The sequence below is a fragment of the Pongo pygmaeus genome, chromosome 6, assembly GCF_028885625.2.
Source record: "Pongo pygmaeus isolate AG05252 chromosome 6, NHGRI_mPonPyg2-v2.0_pri, whole genome shotgun sequence".
In the NCBI taxonomy this organism is placed as follows: domain Eukaryota; kingdom Metazoa; phylum Chordata; class Mammalia; order Primates; family Hominidae; genus Pongo; species Pongo pygmaeus.
Genome location: NC_072379.2, coordinates 30,521,337 through 30,546,440, shown reverse-complemented (window position 1 = coordinate 30,546,440; position 25,104 = coordinate 30,521,337). Strand labels below are relative to the sequence as shown.

The window sequence follows — 25,104 nt, the reverse complement described above, 5'->3', positions numbered from 1 at the left end:
TTTTCTTTTTTTTTATTATTATACTTTAAGTTTTAGGGTACATGTGCACAACGTGCAGGTTAGTTACATATGTATACATGTGCCATGTTGGTGTGCTGCACCCATTAACTCATCATTTAACATTAGGAATATCTCCTAATGCTATCCGTCCCCCCTCCCCCCACCCCACAACAGGCCCCGGTGTGTGATGTTCCCCTTCCTGTGTCCATGTGTTCTCATTGTTCAATTCCCACCTATGAGTGAGAACATGTGGTGTTTGGTTTTTTGTCCTTGCGATAGTTTGCTCAGAATGATGGTTTCCACCTTCATCCATGTCCTTACAAAGGACATGAACTCATCTTTTTTTATGGCTGCATAGTATTCCACGGTGTACATGTGCCACATTTTCTTAATTCAGTCTATCATTGTTGGACATTTGGGTTGGTTCCAAGTCTTTGCTATTGTGAATAGTGCCGCAATAAACATATGTGTGCATGTGTCTTTATAGCAGCATGATATATAATCTTTTTGGGTATATACCCAGTAATGGGATGGCTGGGTCAAATACTGTTTATAGTTCTAGATCCTTGAGGAATCGCCACACTGTCTTCCACAATGGTTGAACTAGTTTACAGTCCCACCAACAGTGTAAAGGTGTTCCTATTTCTCCACATCCTCTCCAGCACCTGTTGTTTCCTGACTTTTTAATGATCGCCATTCTAATTGGTGTGAGATGGTATCTCATTGTGGTTTTGATTTGCATTTCTCTGATGGCCAGTGGTGATGAGCATTTTTTCATGTGTCTGTTGGCTGCATAAATGTCTTCTTTTGAGAAGCGTCTGTTCATATCCTTTGCCCACTTTATGATGGGGTTGTTTGTTTTTTTCTTGTAAATTTGTTGGAGTTCATTGTAGATTCTGGATATTAGCCCTTTGTCAGATGAGTAGGTTGTGAAAATTTTCTCCCCTTCTGTAGGTTGCCTGTTCACTCTGATGGTAGTTTCTTTTGCTGTGCAGAAGCTTTTTAGTTTAATTAGATCCCATTTGTCAATTTTGGCTTTTGTTGCCATTGCTTTTGGTGTTTTAGACATGAAGTCCTTGCCCATGCCTATGTCCTGAATGGTATTGCCTAGGTTTTCTTCTAGGGTTTTTATGGTTTTAGGTCTAACATTTAAGTCTTTAATCCATCTTGAATTAATTTTTGTATAAGGTTTAAGGAAGGGATCCAGTTTCAGCTTTCTACATATGGCTAGCCAGTTTTCCCAGCACCATTCATTAAATAGGGACTCCTTTCCCCATTTCTTGTTTTTGTCAGGTTTGTCAAAGATCAGATGGTTGTAGATGTGTGGTATTATTTCTGAGGGCTCTGTTCTGTTCCATTGGTCTATATCTCTGTTTTGGTACCAGTACCATGCTGTTTTGGTTACTGTACCCTTGAAGTATAGTTTGAAGTCGGGTAGCATGATGCCTCCAGATTTGTTCTTTTGGCTTAGGATTGTCTTGGCAACGTGGGCCGTGTTTTGGTTCTATATGAACTTTAAAGTAGTTTTTTCCAATTCTGTGAAGAAAGTCTTTGGTAGCTTGATGGGGACGGCATTGAATCTATAAATTACCTTGGGAAGTATGGCCATTTTCATATTGATTCTTCCTACCCATGAGCATGGAATGTTCTTCCATTTGTTTGTATCCTCTTTTATTTCATTGAGCAGTGGTTTGTAGTTTTCCTTGAAGAGGTACTTCATGTCCCTTGTAAGTTGGATTCCTAGGTATTTTATTATCTTTGAAGCAATTGCGAATGGAAGTTCACTCATGATTTGGCTCTCTGTTTGTCTGTTATTGGTGTATAAGAATGCTTGTGATTTTTGCACATTGATTTTGTATCCTGAGACTTTGCTGAAGTTGCCTATCAGCTTAAGGAGATTTTGGGCTGAGACGATGGGGTTTTCTAGATATACAATCATGTCGTCTGCAAACAGGGACAATTTGACTTCCTCTTTTCCTAACTGAATACCCTTTATTTCCTTCTCCTGCCTGATTGCCCTGGCCAGAATTTCCAACACTATGTTGAATAGGAGTTGTGAGAGAGGGCATCGCTGTCTTGTGCCAGTTTTCAAAGGGAATGCTTCCAGTTTTTGCCCATTCAGTATGATATCGGCTGTGGGTTTGTCATAGATATCTCTTATTATTTTGAGATACGTCCCAATTTTTGTAAAATTGAGCATTGAAATAAATGCACAACAAGGTACTCTTAAGGCACTAATCTGCTCTTTAGTAAAATTTGTAAAGAATTATAAAAGGTTTTTGCTTTTTACATTTCTAAGTCATCATTTTGGTTAAATAAGTAATTTATGGCAATCTGGAATTTTATTTCATAACATCAAGTATTTTAAACCCCTAACATGTAACATCCTTCTCAAAATCAAACTTTAGTTACAAAATTGTCTTTCCTAATTCCTGGCTTTTGGATGCTAAAGAGGGCCCCTGGAGTATCACAAGAGAGGTAAACAGGATTATATGACATGTTTAGTTACATGGAATTGCCAAAATGGTGTTTAATATTCTTTAGATGATATTTTGGTGAATAACATTAATACATGTTCCAAAATTGTATGGGATTTCTAAAATTCTAATTTCTGAAGTATATGCTATCAACCACAATTAAGGATTTTATGTTAAGTTTTTGTATGTTAAGTTTTATGTTAAACTTTTGTCAATCATGTTTCTGACTGTAACTACTCTAGACATTTTGTTATACACAGACAATTGTTGTCTTGTTTTGATTTTTTCAAAAAATGTTTTTTAATCAGCTATAGAACTTTGACTCGTATTCTCAAATGCAGGCTTCTGATAACTTTGGAGCTTGTGACATTTGGAATACAGGATAAATGTACAGGACTCACGAAAAGCTAAAATGTTCACGAATATCAAACATAAAAGAGTTAACTGAATGGACTGGACTAGTAGAAAACTGAGGTAATCTGACTTTTGCTTGTAACATTGCTGATCCTTGTATTGTTTACCAGAGTCAAGGAAACTTATTATCAGCTATTTACAGCCTTTAATATTTGACTAAGGTGTACTCCTGTGAACAAGATTTGGAGCTTGTCTCTCTCTGCATGGCTTCTCCAGAGTTTGAGAAATAGTTGTGAGTATTCTTAATTTATGGCAATATAGCTATTTGCATCAGTGTAATAATAATCCACTTTCTTTTGCAACAGGACACAATTGGAGAAACTGGTTGTTTTACCAAGGCCTTGACTAAAAGGGTATGCTTCCCTTTAAAGAGTCAATCTCAACTTGCAGAGCCACTAAGAGCCCCTTGGGAAAAACTGGCCTCATACCTTATCTATGCAGTCCTTGTGCAGGGTTCCTGATCTGTGGTAAGTAAAGAATGACACTTTCTGACAGGCCCAAGAGCTCCAAGTTTATCTTGGGATCATAAGAGGAGAGGATCACACTACAAGTATTTGATGGCACAAACCCCTGGCTGGGCTTGACTTTAGAAAGTCCTATTTGAAATTTCTTGTGGAACAGAGTTCCATCAAAGCCAATGTAAAAGACCTATGTAGAAATATTCTTGCTGCACTTTATGGAAATAATCAGGCCAAGTATAAGACTAAAGTTTATTTTACAAACAACTCAGTACTATCATGATTTGTTTTCAACAAAAAAGAGAACTTGACAGAAAAGATTATGTTTCAAAATTATACATTTGTCATTAAATTCTAAACTTACTAGTTTTGAATTTTTGCCTACATTTTAGACCAACCCTGCTTATTCCTGTGAACCAACTAGTTATCTTCAACTGCAGCTGAGAAGAAACAAAAAAGGATAGGTAATGTAAAAATCTGGATTAATATTCTAATTCTGGGCAATTATCCTGCAAATTCTGCAGAATGGTGGGAATAAATCGAGTGCCCACCCAAATCTTAGCAAGCATAAATATAGCCACTAGTTATCTGGGCATGTCACAAGACGTTTCTTTTCTCTCCCTCGTGGAAAGAGGACTCAATTCCACAGCTTCATCTTAGCATTCAGCTCATAAGTAGTCCATGCAATACTCTGACACACATTTTTATCCCAATCTCAATTCCAAGCCTCAGGTTGAAGCCCTAAGAAAGAATACTGGATCTGAGAAATTCAGAGGCAGATGATAATGGAGGCTAAAAGGCACAGTGAAGGTGAGCATGACTAATTCCAGCTGATTAAGCCAAGCCTCCTATTTCATGGATAAAGATCATGCTAGGATCTGTGGCATAAATTAGGTCTAGTGAACTCTAGAACTACTGACAGCAGGGGAAATAGGGCATATATGGGTAACAGCAGATATTTCCACCCCCCTAGGCCTCCCTGTTAACATGGGTGAAAGCTGCTTTGACACCCATGGGTGGCACCCTGTCACAATCACTGGGACTTGGGGATACAAGAATGGAAGTGGGAAAGAGAACATTCTTTCTTCTATCCCTCAACATACCCTGGGTATTTGCTACAAAGAGAAAGAAATCAGGGACACCTGCTCCTCTCTTTATAAATGAGTAGCCATTAATCTTCAGTCTATACCACTTTTGAATGCATCCTGGACTCTTGGGTCTCCTTTGAAAAAATGCTTTTTTCCTTTTTTCTCCTCTGTCCTCCCCTTACAGATAGGTAATCATGTCTTCATACATGATTGATGTCTACATACATCCCCTCAGATGCATCCTCCAAACTTGGAAGAGTTAATTTCCCAAACCTTAGACTGGTTGGCTTACGATTGGACTCAGGGCAAAAGAACCTGGAAGCTTGACATGCTGGCAAAAGGTCAAAAATATATTTTTCCAATTGGGCTTTTGGCTTCCCTCTCCCTATGCAAACTGATAAAGGACATAGGAATTTTTTAGCTGTCCTTGACACCTTCCCCTTGTTTCGTTTTAATACATGTTTTTTAATAACCCAGTTTGATTCTTCTCACCTTCAGGCTACCAAACTTTAAACAGTCATGCAACCAGAACTTTGAACAATGGCCCCTTTCACTGGGGACACTTAGATAGGCCTCTTAGGGAGATCTAACTGTTGGTTTTCCAAAAGAGTGACCCCTGTCAGCAGGAAGCACTTAAAAGTGGTTTTTGTTCTCATCCTTATCCTTATTCTAACTGCAGTTAGATGTATTTATTTAGAGGGGGAAATAACACAGTTAGGAAACAGCCAAGGGTCCTGGGTGAAATCCCACCTTCAAGCCTAAAACCTCCTGAAGGCTGAAAAATCAGACTGCTGGTACCAGATGAGGTCTGCCTTTTTCCAACTGATTCTCTCTGAATAATGTCCACCTGCACACTGGGGGAAGGGACTGGAGCCATGGGAAGTTCACCCTGTGTGCAGGGAGGAGGAACCTGGCCACTTCAGTTCTTGTATGATGGTCTGCTGTTCAGCAATCTGGGAGGTGGGGGCCTGTAAACAGGACTCCCGCTCAATTTATCGAGATTTTTTCTTTACATTTTTTTTTTCTTTTTACCCAATCAACTTTACTCTTCATCCTTCAGAGTGTCCCTGACCTAATCTTTCCTTGTCATGTAACAAGAACCCAATTTTGCTAAAGTTCTGCAACATGAGGATTTGGAACCCTCGTTTAGAATAAGCTGAGGATATGCATGTAGGTGTCTTTCTGGCTTCTCTTGTTTCAACATGTATTTTTCTGTCCGTATGCCAGCACCACACTGTTTTGATTACTGTAACTTTGCAATATGTTTTGAAATAAAAAAGAATGATGCCCAAGTTTACTCTTTTTTTCCAGGTTGTTTGGCTACTTGTGGTTTTTTGAGTTGATATAGAAATTATAGAGCAATATTTGATGGCTCACTCCTGTGATCCCAGAACTTTGTGAAACCAAGGCAAGTGAATTGCTTGAGCCCAGCAGTTTGAGACCAGCCTGGGCAATATAGTGAAACCCTGTCTCTACAAAAATTACAAAAACTTGCTGAGCAAGGTGACATGCAACTGCAGTACAAACCATTTGTGAGGCTCAAGTGGGAGCATAAAATTAGCTTGAGAGGTCAAGGTTACAGTGAGCCATGATTATGACACTGCACTCCAGCCTAGGTGACACAGCTAGACATTGACTCAAACATTTTAGAATATTTTAATACTTCTGCAAAACATACCATTGGATTTTTGTTACAGATATCTCATTCATCTGCAGATCATTGCAAATACCATTAACATCTAAAGAAACTTGCATGTTCTACCTCTTGAAAAATAGTATGTTCAAGAATTTGTCTAGTTTTCATATCTATGCAGACATGCTAGTTTTCTTTTGGTTTTTAACTTCCAGTTATATTTTATTGTAGTCAGAAATATTTGTTGTGCTTACCATCTGTTTAAATATGCTAAAACTTGCATTCCATCTTAGAAGTTTGCCTATCTTAGAAAATGTTCCATATGCTATTAGAAATATTATGTATTATGTTATTGTTGGGTCAAATGTTTTGTAGATTATCCCCAGGTCTTATTTTTCTTTTTAACCTTTATTTCTCTGCATATTTGTCTTTATCATTATTTTGTTTCTATTTACTTTCATTTTTTTCTATTAATTTCTATTTTTTTATTTTCCTCATTACATTTCCTTCATTTCAAATTTTCTAGATTTATCTTGCTTGTAACATTTTAAAATTTCTTTTAGTTTCTTTTATTTCCATTCATATCCCTTCATATTATTTTTTCTCCAAATATTTTTTCATTTTTTATCTCATTCTTTTTTTTTATTATTATTATACTTTAGGTTTTAGGGTACATGTGCACAATGTGCAGGTTAGTTACATATGTATACATGTGCCATGCTGGTGTGCTGCACCCACTAACTCGTCATCTAGCATCAGGTATATCTCCCAATGCTATCCCTCCCCCCTCCCCCCACCCCACAACAGTCCCCAGAGTATGATGTTTCCCTTCCTGTGTCCATGTGTTCTCATTGTTCAATTCCCACCTATGAGTGAGAATATGCGGTGTTTGGTTTTTCGTTCTTGCGATAGTTTACTGAGAATGATGATTTCCAATTTCATCCATGTCCCTACAAAGGACATGAACTCATCATTTTTTATGGCTGCATAGTATTCCATGGTGTACATGTGCCACATTTTCTTAATCCAGTCTATCATTGTTGGACATTTGGGTTGGTTCCAAGTCTTTGTTATTGTGAATAATGCCGCAATAAACATACGTGTGCATGTGTCTTTATAGCAGCATGATTTATAGTCCTTTGGGTATATACCCAGTAATGGGATGGCTGGGTCAAATGGAATTTCTAGTTCTAGATCCCTGAGGAATCGCCACACTGACTTCCACAAGGGTTGAACTAGTTTACAGTCCCACCAACACTGTAAAAGTGTTCCTATTTCTCCACATCCTCTCCAGCACCTGTTGTTTCCTGACTTTTTAATGATTGCCATTCTAACTGGTGTGAGATGGTATCTCATTGTGGTTTTGATTTGCATTTCTCTGATGGCCAGTGATGGTGAGCATTTTTTCATGTGTTTTTTGGCTGCATAAATGTCTTCTTTTGAGAAGTGTCTGTTCATGTCCTTCGCCCACTTTTTGATGGGGTTGTTTGTTTTTTTCTTGTAAATTTGTTGGAGTTCATTGTAGATTCTGGATATTAGCCCTTTGTCAGATGAGTAGGTTGTGAAAATTTTCTCCCATTTTGTAGGTTGCCTGTTCACTCTGATGATAGTTTCTTCTGCTGTGTAGAAGCTCTTGAGTTTAATTAGATCCCATTTGTCAATTTTGGCTTTTGTTGCCATTGCTTTTGGTGTTTTAGACATGAAGTCCTTGCCCATGCCTATGTCCTGAATGGTAATGCCTAGGTTTTCTTCTAGGGTTTTTATGGTTTTAGGTCTAACATTTAAGTCTTTAATCCATCTTGAATTGATTTTTGTATAAGGTGTAAGGAAGGGATCCAGTTTCAGCTTTCTACATATGGCTAGCCAGTTTTCCCAGCACCATTTATTAAATAGGGAATCCTTTCCCCATTGCTTGTTTTTCTCAGGTTTGTCAAAGATCAGATAGTTGTAGATATGTGGCGTTATTTCTGAGGGCTCTGTTCTGTTCCATTGATCTATATCTCTGTTTTGGTACCAGTACCATGCTGTTTTGGTTACTGTAGCCTTGTAGTATAGTTTGAAGTCAGGTAGTGTGATGCCTCCAGCTTTGTTCTTTTGGCTTAGGATTGACTTGGCGATGCGGGCTCTTTTTTGGTTCCATATGACCTTTAAGGTAGTTTTTTCCAATTCTGTGAAGAAAGTCATTGGTAGCTTGATGGGGATGGCATTGAATCTGTAAATTACCTTGGGCAGTATGGCCATTTTCACGATATTGATTCTTCCTACCCATGAGCATGGAATGTTCTTCCATTTGTTTGTATCCTCTTTTATTTCCTTGAGCAGTGGTTTGTAGTTCTCCTTGAAGAGGTCCTTCACATCCCTTGTAAGTTGGATTCCTAGGTATTTTATTCTCTTTGAAGCAATTGTGAATGGGAGTTCACTCATGATTTGGCTCTCTGTTTGTCTGTTATTGGTGTATAAGAATGCTTGTGATTTTTGTACATTGATTTTGTATCCTGAGACTTTGCTGAAGTTGTTTATCAGCTTAAGGAGATTTTGGGCTGAGACTATGGGGTTTTCTAGATATACAATCATGTCGTCTGCAAACAGGGACAATTTGACTTCCTCTTTTCCTAATTGAATACGCTTTATTTCCTTCTCCTACCTAATTGCCCTGGCCAGAACTTCCAACACTATGTTGAATAGAAGTGGTGAGAGAGGGCATCCCTGTCTTTTGCCAGTTTTCAAAGGGAATGCTTCCAGTTTTTGCCCATTCAGTATGATATTGGCTGTGGGTTTGTCATAGATAGCTCTTATTATTTTGAGATACGTCCCATCAATACCTAATTTATTGAGAGTTTTTAGCATGAAGCGTTGTTGAATTTTGTCAAAGGCCTTTTCTGCATCTATTGAGATAATCATGTGGTTTTTGTCTTTGGTTGTTTATATGCTGGATTACATTTATTGATTTGCGTATATTGAACCAGCCTTGCATCCCAGGGATGAAGCCCACTTGATCATGGTGGATAAGCTTTTTGATGTGCTGCTGGATTCCGTTTGCCAGTATTTTATTGAGGATTTTTGCATCAATGTTCATCAAGGATATTGGTCTAAAATTCTCTTTTTTGGTTGTGTCTCTGCCTGGCTTTGGTGTCAGGATGATGCTGGCTTCATAAAATGAGTTAGGGAGGATTCCCTCTTTTTCTATTGATTGGAATAGTTTCAGAAGGAATGGTACCAGTTCCTCCTTGTACATCTGGTAGAATTCGGCTGTGAACCCATCTGGTCCTGGACTCTTTTTGGTTGGTAAGCTATTGATTATTGCCACAATTTCAGCTCCTGTTATTGGTCTATTCAGAGATTCAACTTCTTCCTGGTTTAGTCTTGGGATGGTGTATGTGTCCAGGAATTTATCCATTTCTTCTAGATTTTCTAGTTTATTTGTGTAGAGGTGTTTGTAGTATTCGCTGATGGTAGTTTGTATTTCTGTGGGATTGGTGGTGATTTCCCCTTTATCATTTTTTATTGCATCTATTTGATTCTTCTCTTTTTCTTTATTAATCTTGCTAGCAGTCTATCAATTTTGTTGATCCTTTCAAAAAACCAGCTCCTGGATTCATTAATTTTTGAAGGGTCTTTTGTGTCTCTATTTCCTTCAGTTCTGCTCTGATTTTAGTTATTTCTTGCCTTCTGCTAGCTTTTGAATGGGTTTGCTCTTGCTTTTCTAGTTCTTTTAATTGTGATGTTAGGGTGTCAATTTTGGATCTTTCCTGCTTTCTCTTGTGGGAATTTAGTGCTATAAATTTCCCTCTACACACTGCTTTGAACGCATCCCAGAGATTCTGGTACGTTGTGTCTTGGTTCTCGTTGGTTTCAAAGAACATCTTTATTTCTGCCTTCATTTCGTTATGTACCCAGTAGTCATTCAGGAGCAGGTTGTTCAGTTTCCATGTAGTTGAGCGGTTTTGAGTGAGATTCTTAATCCTGAATTCTAGCTTGATTGCACTGTGATCTGAGAGAAGTTTGTTATAATTTCTGTTCTTTTACATTTACTGAGGAGAGCTTTACTTCCAAGTATGTGGTCAATTTTGGAATAGGTGTGGTGTGGTGCTGAAAAAAATGTATATTCTGTTGATTTGGGGTGGAGAGTTCTGTAGATGTGTATTAGGTCTGCTTGGTGCAGAGCTGAGTTCAATTCCTGGGTATCCTTGTTGACTTTCTGTCTCGTTGATCTGTCTAATGTTGACAGTGGGGTGTTAAAGTCTCCCATTATTAATGTGTGGGAGTCGAAGTCTCTTTGTAGGTTACTCAGGACTTGCTTTATGAATCTGGGTGCTCCTGTATTGGGTGCATATATATTTAGGATAGTTAGCTCTTGTTGAATTAATCCCTTTACCATTATGTAATGGCCTTCTTTGTCTCTTTTGATCTTTGTTGGTTTAAAGTCTGTTTTATCAGAGACTAGGATTGCAACCCCTGCCTTTTTTTGTTTTCCATTTGCTTGGTAGATCTTCCTCCATCCTTTTATTTTGAGCCTATGTGTGTCTCTGCACGTGAGATGAGTTTCCTGAATACAGCACACTGATGGGTCTTGAGTCTTTATCCAATTTGCCAGTCTGTGTCTTTTAATTGGAGCATTTAGTCCATTTACATTTAAAGTTAATATTGTTATGTGTGAATTTGATCCTGTCATTATGATGTTAGCTGGTTATTTTGCTCGTTAGTTGATGCAGTCTCTTCCTAGTCTCGATGGTCTTTACATTTTGGCATGATTTTGCAGTGGCTGGTACCGGTTGTGCCTTTCCATGTTTAGTGCTTCCTTCGCGAGCTCTTTTAGGGCAGGCCTGGTGGTGACAAAATCTCTCAGCATTTGCTTGTCTATAAAGGATTTTATTTCTCCTTCACTTATGAAGCTTAGTTTGTCTGGATATGAAATTCTGGGTTGAAAATTCTTTTCTTTAAGAATGTTGAATATTGGCCCCCACTCTCTTCTGGCTTGTAGGGTTTCTGCCGAGAGATCCGCTGTTAGTCTGATGGGCTTCCCTTTGAGGGTAACCTGACCTTTCTCTCTGGCTGCCCTTAACATTTTTTCCTTCATTTCAACTTTGGTGAATCTGACAGTTATGTGTCTTGGAGTTGCTCTTCTCGAGGAGTATCTTTGTGGCATTCTCTGTATTTCCTGAATCTGAATGTTGGCCTGCCTTGCTAGATTGGGGAAGTTCTCCTGGATAATATCCTGCAGAGTGTTTTCCGACTTGGTTCCATCCTCCCCGTCACTTTCAGGTACACCAATCAGACGTAAATTTGGTCTTTTCACATAGTCCCACATTTCTTGGAGGTTTTGCTTGTTTCTTTTTATTCTTTTTTCTCTAAACTTCCCTTCTCACTTCATTTCATTCATTTCATCTTCCAGGGCTGATACCCTTTCTTCCATTTGATCGCATCGGCTCCTGAGGCTTCTGCATTCTTCACGTAGTTCTCGAGCCTTGGTTTTCAGCTCCATCAGCTCCTTTAAGCACTTCTCTGTATTGGTTATCCTAGTTATACATTCTTCTAAATTTTTTTCAAAGTTTTCAACTTCTTTGCCTTTGGTTTGAATATCCTCCCGTAGCTCAGAGTAATTTGATCGTCTGAAGCCTTCTTCTCTCAGCTCGTCAAAGTCATTCTCTGTCCAGCTTTGTTCCGTTGCTGGTGAGGAACTGTGTTCCTTTGGAGGAGGAGAGGCACTCTGCTTTTTAGAGTTTCCAGTTTTTCTGCTCTGTTTTTTCCCCATCTTTGTGGTTTTATCTACTTTTGGTCTTTGATGATGGTGATATACAGACGGGTTTTTGGTGTGAATGTCCTTTCTGTTTGTTAGTTTTCCTTCTAACAGACAGGACCCTCAGCTGCAGGTCTGTTGGAGTACCCGGCCGACCGTGTGAGGTGCCTGTCTGCCCCTGCTGGGGGGTGCCTCCCAGTTAGGCTGCTCGGGGGTCAGGGGTCAGGGACCCACTTGAGGAGGCAGTCTGCCCGTTCTCAGATCTCCAGCTGCGTGCTGGGAGATCCACTGCTCTCCTCAAAGCTGTCAGACAGGGACATTTAAGTCTGCAGAGGTTACTGCTGTCTTTTTGTTTGTCTGTGCCCTGCCCCCAGAGGTGGAGCCTACAGAGGCAGGCAGGCCTCCTTGAGCTGTGGTGGGCTCCACCCAGTTCAAGCTTCCCGGCTGCTTTGTTTACCTAAGAGAGCCTGGGCAATGGCGGGCGCCCCTCCCCTAGCCTCGCTGCCGACTTGCTGTTTGATCTCAGACTGCTGTGCTAGCAATCAGCGAGACTCCGTGGGCATAGGACCCTCTGAGCCAGGTGCGGGCTATAATCTCCTGGTGCACCGTTTCCTAAGCCCGTCAGAAAAGCACAGTATTCGGGTGGGAGTGGCCCGATTTTCCAGGTGCCGTCTGTCACCCCGGAAAGGGAACTCCCTGACCCCTTGCGCTTCCCGAGTGAGGCAATGCCTCGCCCCTGCTTCGGCTGGCGCACGGTGCGCTCACGAACTGACCTGTGCCCACTGTCTGGCACTCCCTAGTGAGATGAACACGGTACCTCAGATGGAAATGCAGAAATCACCCGTCTTCTGCATCGCTCACGCTAGGAGCTGTAGACCGGAGCTATTCCTATTCGGCCATCTTGGCTCCTCCTCCTTATCTCATTCTTATAATTTTATTTTATTGCAAATTATTTCATTTATTTCTCTTAATTTTATTGTATTTCTTCATCTTCATTTTATTTTCACTGATCTTAATTACATTTCTCTTTATTTTTCTCTATTTTATTTCAGTATATTTGTCCTATTTTTCAATTACTTTAAATTTTTATATTTCTCTTGATTTCATTTTTTCTCACTTTATTTTTCTATATTTTGCTTTGTAAAACAGAAGAGATGAGCTATTTTAGATTAGCCCAGCCATACTGGTCAAGACTTGTTTGCTGAGGCTGTCTGGCAGCCACTCTACCCCAGGAGTCTCCAATCCAGGGTATAGTCAGGGCCTTCTAGCAGGATTGCTAAGATCCCTTCACAGATCTTTTATTATTACAGGCCCCCCTAGGATTCAGTGCCATGGGCCATTTCTGCTGCTTTCAGAAGCCCCCTTCAAGCCTCAGTGTTTCTAGGCCAAGGCCCTGACTGACTCTTTGTTTCCTAATGAATTCCCCACCCATAATGCAGGGCACTGACTGTTCTTCCTTCTTTTCAAGGACAAGGCCACACACACTCCACTCCACAAGGGCATGCCTGGACCATACGTGTCTCTTTTTGTTCTGAAAAAACAATTTTTTTTTTTTTTGAGATGGAGTCTTGCTCCGTCGCCCAGGCTGGAGTGCAGTGACACGATCTCGGCTCACTGCAATGTCTGCCTCCTGGGTTCAAGTAATTCTCCTGCCTCGGCCTCCCAAGTTGCTGGGATTACAGGTGCCTGCCATTTTTTTGTATTTTTAGTAGAAACGGGGTTTCACCATGTTTGCCAGGCTGGTTTCAAACTCCTATCCTCAAGTGATCCACAAGCCTCGGTCTCCCAAAGTGCTGGGATTACAGGTATGAGCCACCACACCTGGTCAAAAATTTTTTTATTTTAACTTGACATATAACTGATTATGAAAATGTCAACTTTATGGGTAGATATACATGCAAATATGTGCAAAAATGCTAATGATGTAAGAAGACGAGCATTTCTACATTTTATCTAATGATTTCATGGAGTTGCTATTTTACCTTTTCCTGTCTTTATATTTTCAATGGGAAAATCCTCAGTGAAGACTCCTCAGTATGATAGACAAAATGATGTGCAATCAATCATTGATAGATGCAGTGAAGTAACTTCTGGTTTTCATTTGGAGCTCTCACAGCTGGGATTAAAACCTCCTGGTTGTAAACTCACATGATGAGGAGTTATACTATGCTGTCCTCTTCTGCACATTTGTCTACCGTCAAAACTTTTAGAATTGCCAAAGGAAAAAGTGGAAAATAGTTTCCCTCAGACCTACTCATCTCCCTTTCATAGGTTTTCAGGTTGTGCATTGTTCAGATTGCTTAGAAGCTCATGATCACAGAGGTCATGTTTGTCAAGAGAAAGCTTTGTTGCACAAAGATTAAGTGAAGGTGTTTACCACCCAGGGCCCATGGTTCCTCCAGAGGCAGGATGAGCTTAAAAACCATCAATGAAGCCAGAACGTGATGACAGAAGTTGAGGGCTGCCAGAGGAGAAAGCAAAATGCTCCCTTTTCTTTCCAAATGGTCACTGCTTATTCTGGCATTAATCTTGCTTCTGACCATGATGTGTTTCTTAGTCATGTTTTTTGGTATTCCACTGATTGTGCATCTAAGAGGCCTGGATAAGAGCGGTAAAGACAATAACTGCATCCTTCCACAGCTGATGCCTTGGTGAGCTTTGAAGCACATTGAGCAGTCTGAAATCCTTCCTCACTATGGGGTAAGTTGTGTCAAATTCGACTCCCATGGAAATGGCACCATGTTGAAGAAGAAACTCATGTCAAAGAAGAAACTCAGAACCAGTGTATGAGATATGGAGTTTTACTGGGGACTTTTACATAGAAGGGAGAATGTCCAGTGTCTGTGGGCTTAGCAGGATAACCACACCCACTTGCAAAAAGTGTGTAGTTTGTATAGCATTTTTATTTAGCACATTTTTTCTGAACAACTTTTCACCTATCAGCCTTCATTTAACAAAAAAGGAATGGCCTCAGTCCCCTGTGTGGCCTGTATTCCATTCCACAGAATGGGACAGACCAGGGGCTCAGATGTTCCTCATAGATACAAAATAATCTCCAGATTGGCCTCTACTAGAATTTTTAGCTTGGAACTCTGAACACTCAGAAGCATTTTTTAATACAGGGTCAGTCTCCAGGTATGCCCAAGTCAAGTTAACACTGTCAGTTGCATCCATCATACAGGCTGGTTCAGGCAGTGGAGGTTCTTCCTCCTGAGACTCAATTCAAAAAAGCTTTTGCTTTTTCTTCAATCGTTGGGTTGACAGTTTACTAAAAGGCCTGATGTGTGTGCACATTGCTGGTACAGTTGTCTAAGTTTATGAGATGGTTTCTTAGTTGATAGGGTCTGTTTCTGTTACAGGATGACAGGCTGCTGAGGTGCCCCTTCTCCACTTTTTCATTGGACCTTGACTATTCTGGGGCTCCAGTTCTACTATTTTCTAAAGTAGGACGTGCTAAAACAGACCCTGAAATTGTGATTCAGGGTGACCAGGCTGAGGCTGCCCTTTAAAAGGCAGAACTGCTAGGTCTGTCTTATTTGCCTTGTCATTCTAATGTATCTTTTGGTATGGAGACCAGAAAGAGAGTCTTGAGTATGTGACAACACTCCTGCTAGAGGTGGTACTATTTATACATGACTCTTAACAGTCAAGGTAGGTTGAGGCATCTCTCTTCCTGGCACAGCCTGAATAGGCTAGAGCACTGTGACCCTTAAAGCTTAGCTCATGCAGTCTTCAGAGGAATTTCAAAAACCATAAGATGTGGGGGGTAAAGAAAAAGCTGGTACAAATAACAAGTTGCGGGTGAAATAATTGGAGCCAGGAAGAGAATGGGACCTGCTTGGAACAGTACCCACACTGCCTGGGTGCAGCTGAATAGTCAAGTGAGTTTTCTGATTTGGGCCTTGTGCCGTGGAATTAACAGGCCGACTTCTGCTCTGGCCTGGGTGCTGAACTCTGGTTCTAAAACAAAATGTGAATTCTGGACCCTGGAATGCCCATTGGGTTTCACAGGCCAGTGGAGTGAGGAGGCCCACAAAAGTAATTGTGGGTGGGCTTAGCAAACACAACTGGTTGCTTTTGTGCCTATACTCACAAAGAAGAAAGATCTTCATCCTCAAGGCATGCCAGGTCTGAGGCTTATGGGAGCCAGCGAAGAAAAAAGGTGATGCCTCAGCCCAGTGCTTTTGCCCCTGCTGGCTTGTGGCTTTGGGGGCTCAAATTGCTCATCAGAAAAATGGGCAATGAAAGCCCCTCAGTGACTGGCTGCTCACCCCACTTTTACCAGTCCACTGCGCAGTGCCCACCCTGCAGCTCCAGGTACAGCCTCTGCTTCAAAAGGCTGGGGGATCTCTGGGCTTTCAGGGCTGTGAGAGGGTTCTCCCACTCATGGACCACCCCCCCACATACCTACCCGTGTGCCCACCTGACAGCTCACCATGCCTGCAGTATGGCACCCTTATTGCCTGCTCTTGGCAAGCCCATGTCTCCCTGGGTTGGCTAGGGGCACATGTTCACTGAAGCCCAGTTGACCTGTCCATCCTTCCTCCAATGCACAGCCTCAGGCTGGTGCCACCCAGGTTTCCTCCTAGAATGTAATCTCAGGAGGTCACAGCAGCACATTCTGCTCTTATTGACTAGTTCTTCAATAAGTCACTTAATGTGCCAAGATGGGTGTGGGCCTTGACACTCTCCTACCGCTAGTTTCTTGGTGGAAAAAGCTAGCAGGTGAGGCAGGACTCAAGGGCCAGGGATAGGACAGGGCACCTAGGCTGGCCTCCCCCAGGGCCCTCTGAGGCCCTTGCAGGCAGAAGGGCTCAGTGGAGCTCCAGGCCCCTTTTCTAGGACGGTTCCAATAGCCCCTTCCTGGACCTCCAAGAAGGGCCTACTCTTTCTGCAACCTGCACCCACTGGTCTCTAGGAGGTGAGCATCCATTTCTCTTCGTGGACATGGCCTTCTGCTTCATTTCCATGGGATGTTCTCTTAAAAGAAATGCCTAGGGAATCCTGGGCCTGTGCTGGGGGTTCTCAAACTGCCAAAGTCAGTGAGACAGTCTCAAGAATATGATTAATAGTATTTTCTGCACATTACTATCTCAGGGCTACTTTTGTCCAATAATGTGTAAAAACAAAAATTAAGATGTTGATTCTTTACATTATTTTAATTAGGTCATCATACAAACCTTTCGTTTTCATGAATTTTCATGCCAGTCATTGAATTTCTGTTTTCCTCTTTGTTCAAATTGTTACCTGTTTTAGAGGCAAAAATCTTAAAAAAAAAAGCCTCACAAATACTAACAGTTGACAGCAATTTATTTAAAATGTAATTAGATTTCTTAAATAAGTAAATAATTTAAGAAAACTTAGCTTATATTACTTGTATGAATTATTTTACATCTTATCTTCAATCTTAAAAAAATTTTAGCTAGGTATGCAATTCAAAATAGACAGATTTTTAAAATTACTATTATTTTGGAAAAATCGCCCAATTCATAGTCCAAAAAAAAATACCAATCTTACTGGGTTTTACTACTAGCAGAAGCTGGGTTATCTTAGGATCTGATGCAACAAAACCACTCTTTACATATCACTCAATTGCCCAAAATCTACCCAAAACTGAAGGCTGATCCTGTCAGTTCCTAAGAAGACAGTCTTAACACACACCCAATTTTCATTTAGGCTTGTTTCCCACTTCTATCTTCCAGTAATGTCTGCCAGAACTACACTTCTGAGAGCCCAGGACAGCAGGGCAGAAATAAAATCTCCTTGGGTTATAACAAATGTTTGGTTTTGTTCTTCCATATCACACAGGTTTTCTATCCTCGGAGACAGTAAGTTGAGGATGTGCTGTGTCAAGATCTAGAACTAAGGCCGGGTGCAATGGCTCATGCCTGTATTCCCCTTATTTTGGGAACCTGAGGGGGGCAGATCACGAGGTTAGGAGATCAAGGCCATACTGGCTAACACAGTGAAAACCCATCCCTACTAAAAGTACAAAAAATTAGTCAAGCATGGTGGGGGGGTTGACTGTAGTCCCAGCTACTCGGGAGGCTGAAGCAAAAGAATTGCTTGAACCTGGGAGGTGGAGGTTGCAGTGAGCCAAGATTGTGCCATGGAACTCCAGCCTGGGTGACAGAGTGAGACTCCATTTCAGAAAGAAAAAAAAAAAAACTAGAATAAATTCTACTTGAAATGGCTTGATAATTCTGTCTAAGCCAGAACATAGATGAGGAAGACTAAAACCCTATTTTGTTAATCTAAATGAAAAGAGTTCAGGGCATTTTCGGTTTCAAAACCTGTGGAGCATACTCTTAACATGTGTCAGCAATTCCAGATTTGACAGCATAGACTTCCCCTCTAACTCCCTCAATAGATGTTTAAATGTAGAAACATAATCCAAAAACTTTACAAGGTTTTCACTTAGTTTTGCTAAAATGTCCATCTCTTCATCTTGTTTTAATTGGGAGAGTCAATTGTGCACCATAGGTACAATTATGCTCTCTTCATATGCAGAATTAATGTCACTACTATAAATATTTTCAGTTTTTCACCTGAGACCACAAAATAATTTCAAAGAGAATACTGATTTCTAATTATGTAGCTTCTATTATATAGCTAGTATTGTTTTTGCTGGTTAACTTCATGTATATGCCAATATTAAATGTTCAACTGTTTACTTGAATAAATTGATCCAATATATTTAATAAAGTATATCAATTTTATAAAGTAAAATGATCAATAACTAAATGAAAATTGGATTAAATAGCATTCTCTAAACAAAATAGAAAATGTACTAAATAAATAACACACAATAATACACTCAGTGTGAAATTACTCACATGTGAAAATTGTTCTGTGAACACCATTAAATTTTATCAGTCACTTTCATAATCTCTGAGGGGATTACACAAATAATGTTTTATGAAATTAGATGAACAGAAAATTATATATTATGTCTATGGTGAGCAACAGGCAAACAGACAAACCAAAAAAAGAAAAAGAGAATTTGCACAAAATAATTCTAAGCCAGAAGCAATAACATTTTAGATAAATGAATTTAATACAAAGCAGAGAAAATAGATTTGCTTTCAAAATCTTTGGAATTTCTGGTTTGCTGGTAAGATATCAACACTTGTAAAATTATCTGTTTCATTTTAATATTTTTCTTTTCTTTTCAAAATAGGTATACAACCATAAATAAATGATTACTTTCTCTATAAATCTGTTACAACTAAAGTTTATTTTACGGTTACACGTCTGTATATTTAAATCCATATATATCAAAACTAAAGGTCTGTATGTGTTTAGCAGACCAGATACGTCACATGTTCAACAGAAAAAAGTAGAATATTTTGTAACTAGTTGTTCAGAATTCAGAAACATATAGCTCCATTATGCTCATATAATCTTCATTACAACCATCATAATAACCTGTAGTTACAAGAAAAACAAAAATGTTAATTTGTAGGAATCATATTCTCCAAATTATGTTAAGTTAAAGACCACTGACAAAGAAATCACTAGAGATGTTATTCCACAGTCACACAATAGCATATTGTTACCATCTGTTGACCTACAACCTTGGGTAAGATGGGATAAGTTAACATCAGTGGCAAGATACACATTCGGTGTAAAATAGCCTTAACACAACAAGAACAATTTTGGTTTATTAAAACAAGTTCACACATTGTCATTAAAAAGGCATTTTGAAATTCACTGTATTTTAATTACCTTAGTTTGCAAATGGTAAAGCAATTTTCTTCTAAAATTCAAATTGTTTCTCTTACTATGCAGAATATTATCCTAATCACTTACCACACTTCTATCACCCTGTCACTTATAATACTGCTATAAGCCAACAACTAAGTGGCCTTTCCACTTAGAATTTCTTCATGTATCTTAGATTTCAGTTTCCTTAATCTTCCATGGGAAAGTATATAAATCTTTTTATCTAATATGGAAGACCTTCTCCTAACTCTGGTGCAGCAACCATTGACCATGTTCTTTCACATAAATTCTAGAATGAAGACATAGCATCAAATGTAAGAGTTAAATTATATGAATACTTGCTTTTGAAAATATATTAAATTCTTTTAAAATAAAAAAGTAGAAGGAGCTAGACTGTGTAGCTCTCATAGAGAGGAATGCAAGGTGTGTGTAGATACAGCACCTTCAACTCAAACATCCAGGTACTTGCATTGGAACTAATGAAAGAAACAACTTAACTTACGGAGAATGGAGTAAAGCAAGGCAGGACAATGGGCCACCTGGGAACAACATGGAGCGAAGGGAACCTCCCCACCCAGTAAGGCAGTGAGTGCATGTGTGACCCTAGAAACCCATGATTCTCCCACAGACCTTTGCAACCTTCAGGTGAGGAGATACCCTCATGAACCCACTTCACCAAGGCCTTCAGTTTAACACACAGAGCTACATGGAGTCTCAGCAGAGCAGCCACTGAGGCCCGCATAGAGATTCAAGAGTCTTAGATACTCTGGCTTTCCAGGCTTCCCAGAAAAAGTAGCTGCAACTCCAGCAAAGTAGGACATTACAACTCTGTACATACCCATAGGAAAGAGGCGGGACCCAAGTGGCTGAGCAGTGATGGTCCATAGGACCCACTTCCACAGTGCCTCACAGGGTAACACCTACTGGCTTAGAATTCCAGCCAACCACTGGTAGCAGCACTGCACCCCCCCAGGGATGGAGCTACCAGAAAGAGGAATGGGCCATCATCTTTGCTTCTTGGGCAACTTAGCCATTCCAGCCTTCATGCTTTGAAGAGCCCAAGCTGACTGGGGGCAGAAAGGATCTCCTAGCACAGTACAGGTCCTCTAAAAAGACATGGCCAGACTATCTGTTAAAGCAGGTCCCCAATCTAGTTCCTCCTAACTGCAAACTACTTCCCAGCCAGGGTCTCCAGCTACCACCACCGGTGCTCTTTGATCAAAGGAGTTTTGAATCCTCTTTGGGATACAGTTCCTAGAGGGAAGAGTGAGCTGCCATTTTTGCTGTTTGTGTGACTTAGCTGTTCCAGCCTTCTGGCTTTGCAGAGCCCAAATAAACTGGGGGTGGAAGTGGTACTTCAGCACAGCAGAGCTATCCTATAAAAATGTGGCTAGACTGCTTTTTTTTTTTTTGGAGTGGGACAGAGTCTCACTGTCGCCAGGCTGGAATGAAGTGGTACAATCTTGGCTCACTGAAACCTCTGTCTCCTGGGTTCAAGCAATTCTCCTGCCTCAGCCTCCTGAGTAGATAAGACTACAGGTGCATGCCACCATGCCCAGCTAATTTTCTTTTTTTGTATTTTAGTAGAGACAGGATTTCACCATGTTGCCCAGGCTGGTCTAGAACTCCTGAGCTCAGGCAATCCACCTACCTTGGCCTCACAAAGTGCTAGGGCAACAGGCGTGAGCCACTGCGCCCAGCCTACACTGCTTTCTTAAGTGGGTCCCCAATCATGTTCTCCTCACTGGCTAAGACTTTTCAACAGGGGTTTCCAGGTACCTCCTACAGGTGCTTTGGGGCTGGAAACAGTCCTGTACCTCCCTGGGATGGAGCCCTTAGAGAAAAGGGCATGTTGTCATTGTTGCTGTTTTGCAGCATTCAGTGGTGTTAAAAGTCAGGTGCTGGAAAATCTCAGGTGACTAGAAACTGCAGTGGACACCCAGCATACTGCAGCAGCTCTTCAGTAAAGTGGCCAGACTGTTACGTGAGTGCCTTTTCTCATATATTCTCACTGGTCAGGTTCTCCAGGCCTGGGCCACTAGCCAATTTCTTCCAGAGCTATTGAGCCAGTAGCAACTTAGAAACTCCCTGGACAGAGCCTCCAGGGGCAACTGAAAATATTTCTGCCTCTGTTTCTGCAGTAGAACTCTCCTTGCTACTCTCAGACTAACGAAAAATCCAAAACCCTAAGTGCCTTATTCACACCTCAAACAAGCTGCAGTTTACCCAAGGAGAGGAGGCCAGTCCATCCTCCATGGGTCCCACAAACTACACACTGCTCATCACCAGACAGTGAACAACTAACTTGGCCAAAAGCACAGATCCTCCATCCTGGGCAGACTGCACTGAGTGATTACTGGCCTAAATGTCTCTGAGATGCAGCCCCCAGAAGACAAGCAAAGAGGTGGGACAGCAAGCCAGCTCATGTGGTGCCCAGACGGTTGAGCTCAAGAGCATCTGTAATAAAGTGTGGCCATTGATGGCCATTTCTGTAGGCTCAACTTTCTCCCATAAGAGACTTTATCCTTACGGGAACTGTTGGACCTAATTTCTGCAGGATGGTCTTGCAAATCAGAAGAAGCTGGTCCAACTGAGCACTCCTTGGTCTGCTGGCCTCTCCCAGGGACCCAGTCTGACCACAGCTGCTTACAGGGCAGTCTCAGGTACATTAGGAGCCCATATCAGAGCATATGCACTGGTGGGCCATACCTGACCCATGAAGAGCTACAGCAAGGCAGCCTCTATGAATGGACCGGCCCACATGTTTCTTCCCCATACTACAGCTTCCCCTGAGACCATGACAACTCCCCAAATTAGTTTGCTGGCATATGTCTGCAAAGGTGAGTTTGGCTTTGCTTGCCCCACCATCAAATGGAAATGCAGTATGACCCTGCCACCCCCAAGCAATTGCCATTGTAGGTGAAGCTTTGGTGGGTAGACAGCCAGAAAGCCCCACCCTGGCCTTTGTGGTAACACTGTGCGGAGAACAGGGTATCCTCCCACACTCTGAACAATCACTCCTTCTTGGGGGACACAGAGAAGGCATCAAAACCTTCACTGGGCAGTATCCTGCCCCAAGCCAACACCACCTTTAGTGCAACAGCACACAGTCTCCAGCAGGTAACCCCCACTCCCCAGCCAGCAGCTTTGCTCCTGCCACTGAGGTGAATACCCAAAGACAGGCAGAAACCCCGTATCCACTAGCACTCTGCTACAGCTGTGGCACCTTAGTCCCATAGAGTGGTGGACTCCAAATCACAAGGAGCCACAGAACACAGTTGGGGTTCAATACAAGTCCCCCAGAGTTAGAGTATACAGACTGAGTTGTGAGCTGAGCATTACCTCCTCTCCACCACCAAAAAACAAAAACAAAAACAAAAACAAAACAAAAAAAACCTCCCAGGAACAAAGCTTGTTGGCTGAATCCACCTTTTACCACAATCAAATACTCAAGACCATCAAACAGGATCCAAAAGTCCAAAACCCCATTCAAGGTTCAGCAACTTCAAAGATATGCCCACAGAGATGAGAGAAAATCAGTGCAAAAATGTTGAAAACACAAAAAGCCAGAGTGACTTCTTTCATCCAAATGACCAAATTACATTTCCAGTATGGCCTAAGTTTAATGACAGAAGCAAAATTCAGAATATGGATAGAGACAAACTTCATTGAGCTACAAAAGTAAGTTGCAAGGAAGGACAAATGCAAGGAAGGACAAAATTGCAGGAACTAATGCAAAAAACAACCAGTCTACAGAAAAATATGGCCAAATAGAGCTGAAAAATACAATACAAAACCTTTATAATGTAACCACAAGTATTAATAGAAGAATACACCAGGCAGAGGGAAGAATCTCAGAGCCTCAAGACTGGCTTTCTGCAATAAGACAGACAACAATAGTGAAGAAAGAATAAAGCAGAATGAACAAAACCTCTAAGAAATATGGGATTATGTAAAGAAACCTGTGAAGAAACCAAATCTATGATTAAAGAGAGTGCCTGAAAGCAATGGGAGTAAGAAACAACTTGAAACACATATTTCAGGATAACATCCATGAGAACTTCCCTAACCTAGATACAGAGACCAACATTCAAAGGCAGAAAATGTGGAGAACCCCAGTGAGATACCCCCTGAGGTGGTCATCCCCAAGATACATAATCATGAGATTCTCCAAGGTCAAAATCAAAGAAAAAATATGTTAAAGGCAGCTAGAGAGAAAGACCAGGTTACTTCTAAAAAGAAGCCCATCAGACAAACAAAGCTTTCAACCGAAATCCTACAAGTTAGAAGAGATTAAGGGCCAATATTCAACATTCTTAAAAAATAATTCTAACTCAGAAGTTCATATCCGGCCAAAGTAACCTTCAGAAGCAAAAAATAAATATGATCCTATTCAGAAAACCAAATGCTGAGGAAATCTGTTACCACAAGACCTGCCTTACATGAGCTTTTGAAGAAGGCACTAAATAAGATGATTACCAGTCACTACAAAAACATACTGAAGTACACAAACTGCTGACACGATAAAGCCACCACATAAAAAAATGTGCAAAACAGCCAGCTAAGATCATACTGACAGAATCAAATCCACATATATGAATACTAACCCTAAATGCAAGTGGGTTAAATGCTCCAATTAAAAAATAGGTAGCAAGCTGAATAAAGAATCAAGATCTAACGGTATGCTGTAATCGAGACACCCTTCTCAAATAAGTTCAAAATAAAGGGAAAAAGAAAAATCTACCAAGCAAATAGAAAACAGAAAAAGAGCAGGGATTGCAATCCTAGTTTCTGGAAAAAGAAACTTTAAATCAACACAGATTTAAAAAAACAAAAAAAGACAAGGGCATTACATAATAGCAAAGGGCTATATATGCACCCAACACAAAAGCACCCAGATTATAAAGCAAGTTCTTAGAGACCCTCCAAGATGTTGAATGTTCTTCAACAGTCATTAAATTTATACTGCATTTGTTCAGTATTGTCTCTGATGTTGAACACAATATGACAACTCGTTAAAGGCTTCTCCACATTTTTAACACTTGTGGAGCTTCTCTCTAGTATGAATTCTCTTATGTCTAATGAAGTGTGAGAACGAGCTCGATGCTTTGCCACATTCTTCTCATTTGCAGGGTTTCTCTCCAGTGTGAATTCTCTTATGATTAGTGAGGTCTGAGAAGCACTTAAAGGTTTTGCTGCATTCTTCACATTTGTAAGGTCTCTCTTCCATATGAATTCTCTTGTGGTTAATAAGGGTTGAGGAGCGGGTAAAGGCTTTGACACATTCTTCACAGATGTAGGGTTTCTCTCCAATATGAATTATTTTATGTTGACTAAGGGCCAAGATACATGTAAAAGCCTTTCCACATTCATTATATTTGTAGGGTTTCTCTCCAGTATGAATTCTCTTATGTTGACTAAGGGCCAAGATACACGTAAAAGCCTTTCCACATTCATTATATTTGTAGGGTTTCTCTCCAGTATGAATTCTCTTATGTTGACTAAGGGCAAAGATCCACGTAAAAGCTTTTCCACATTCATTACATTTGTAGGGTTTCTGTCCAGTATGCAT

General features: G+C 40.6%; 2 protein-coding genes and 1 pseudogene across 3 annotated transcripts in view; all 3 read right to left on the bottom strand.

Moving 5' to 3' along the window:
* The window catches only part of LOC129041503 (60S ribosomal export protein NMD3-like), a 26,427-nt pseudogene extending 4,119 nt beyond the window's left edge, over positions 1–22,308 (bottom strand).
* Positions 18,741–25,104, bottom strand: part of LOC129041071 (zinc finger protein 736-like) — a 38,575-nt gene continuing 32,211 nt past the window's right edge. For both annotated transcript variants that reach the window (XM_054496225.1, XM_054496226.1), the window contains exon 7: positions 18,741–19,235. The gene's annotated coding sequence lies outside the window, so the exon portion shown is untranslated. The remainder of the gene's footprint in view (positions 19,236–25,104) is intronic.
* LOC129041502 (zinc finger protein 736-like) lies at positions 19,230–25,104 on the bottom strand. The gene has a single exon (XM_054497048.1). It carries the CDS (start codon positions 25,102–25,104, stop codon positions 24,655–24,657), a length of 450 nt encoding a protein of 149 aa, XP_054353023.1. The 3' UTR covers positions 19,230–24,654.

Coding starts and splice junctions, on each gene's coding strand:
- LOC129041502 (XM_054497048.1), bottom strand. CDS start 25,104: ATGCATACTGGACAGAAACCCTACAAATGTAATGAATGTGGAAAAGCT.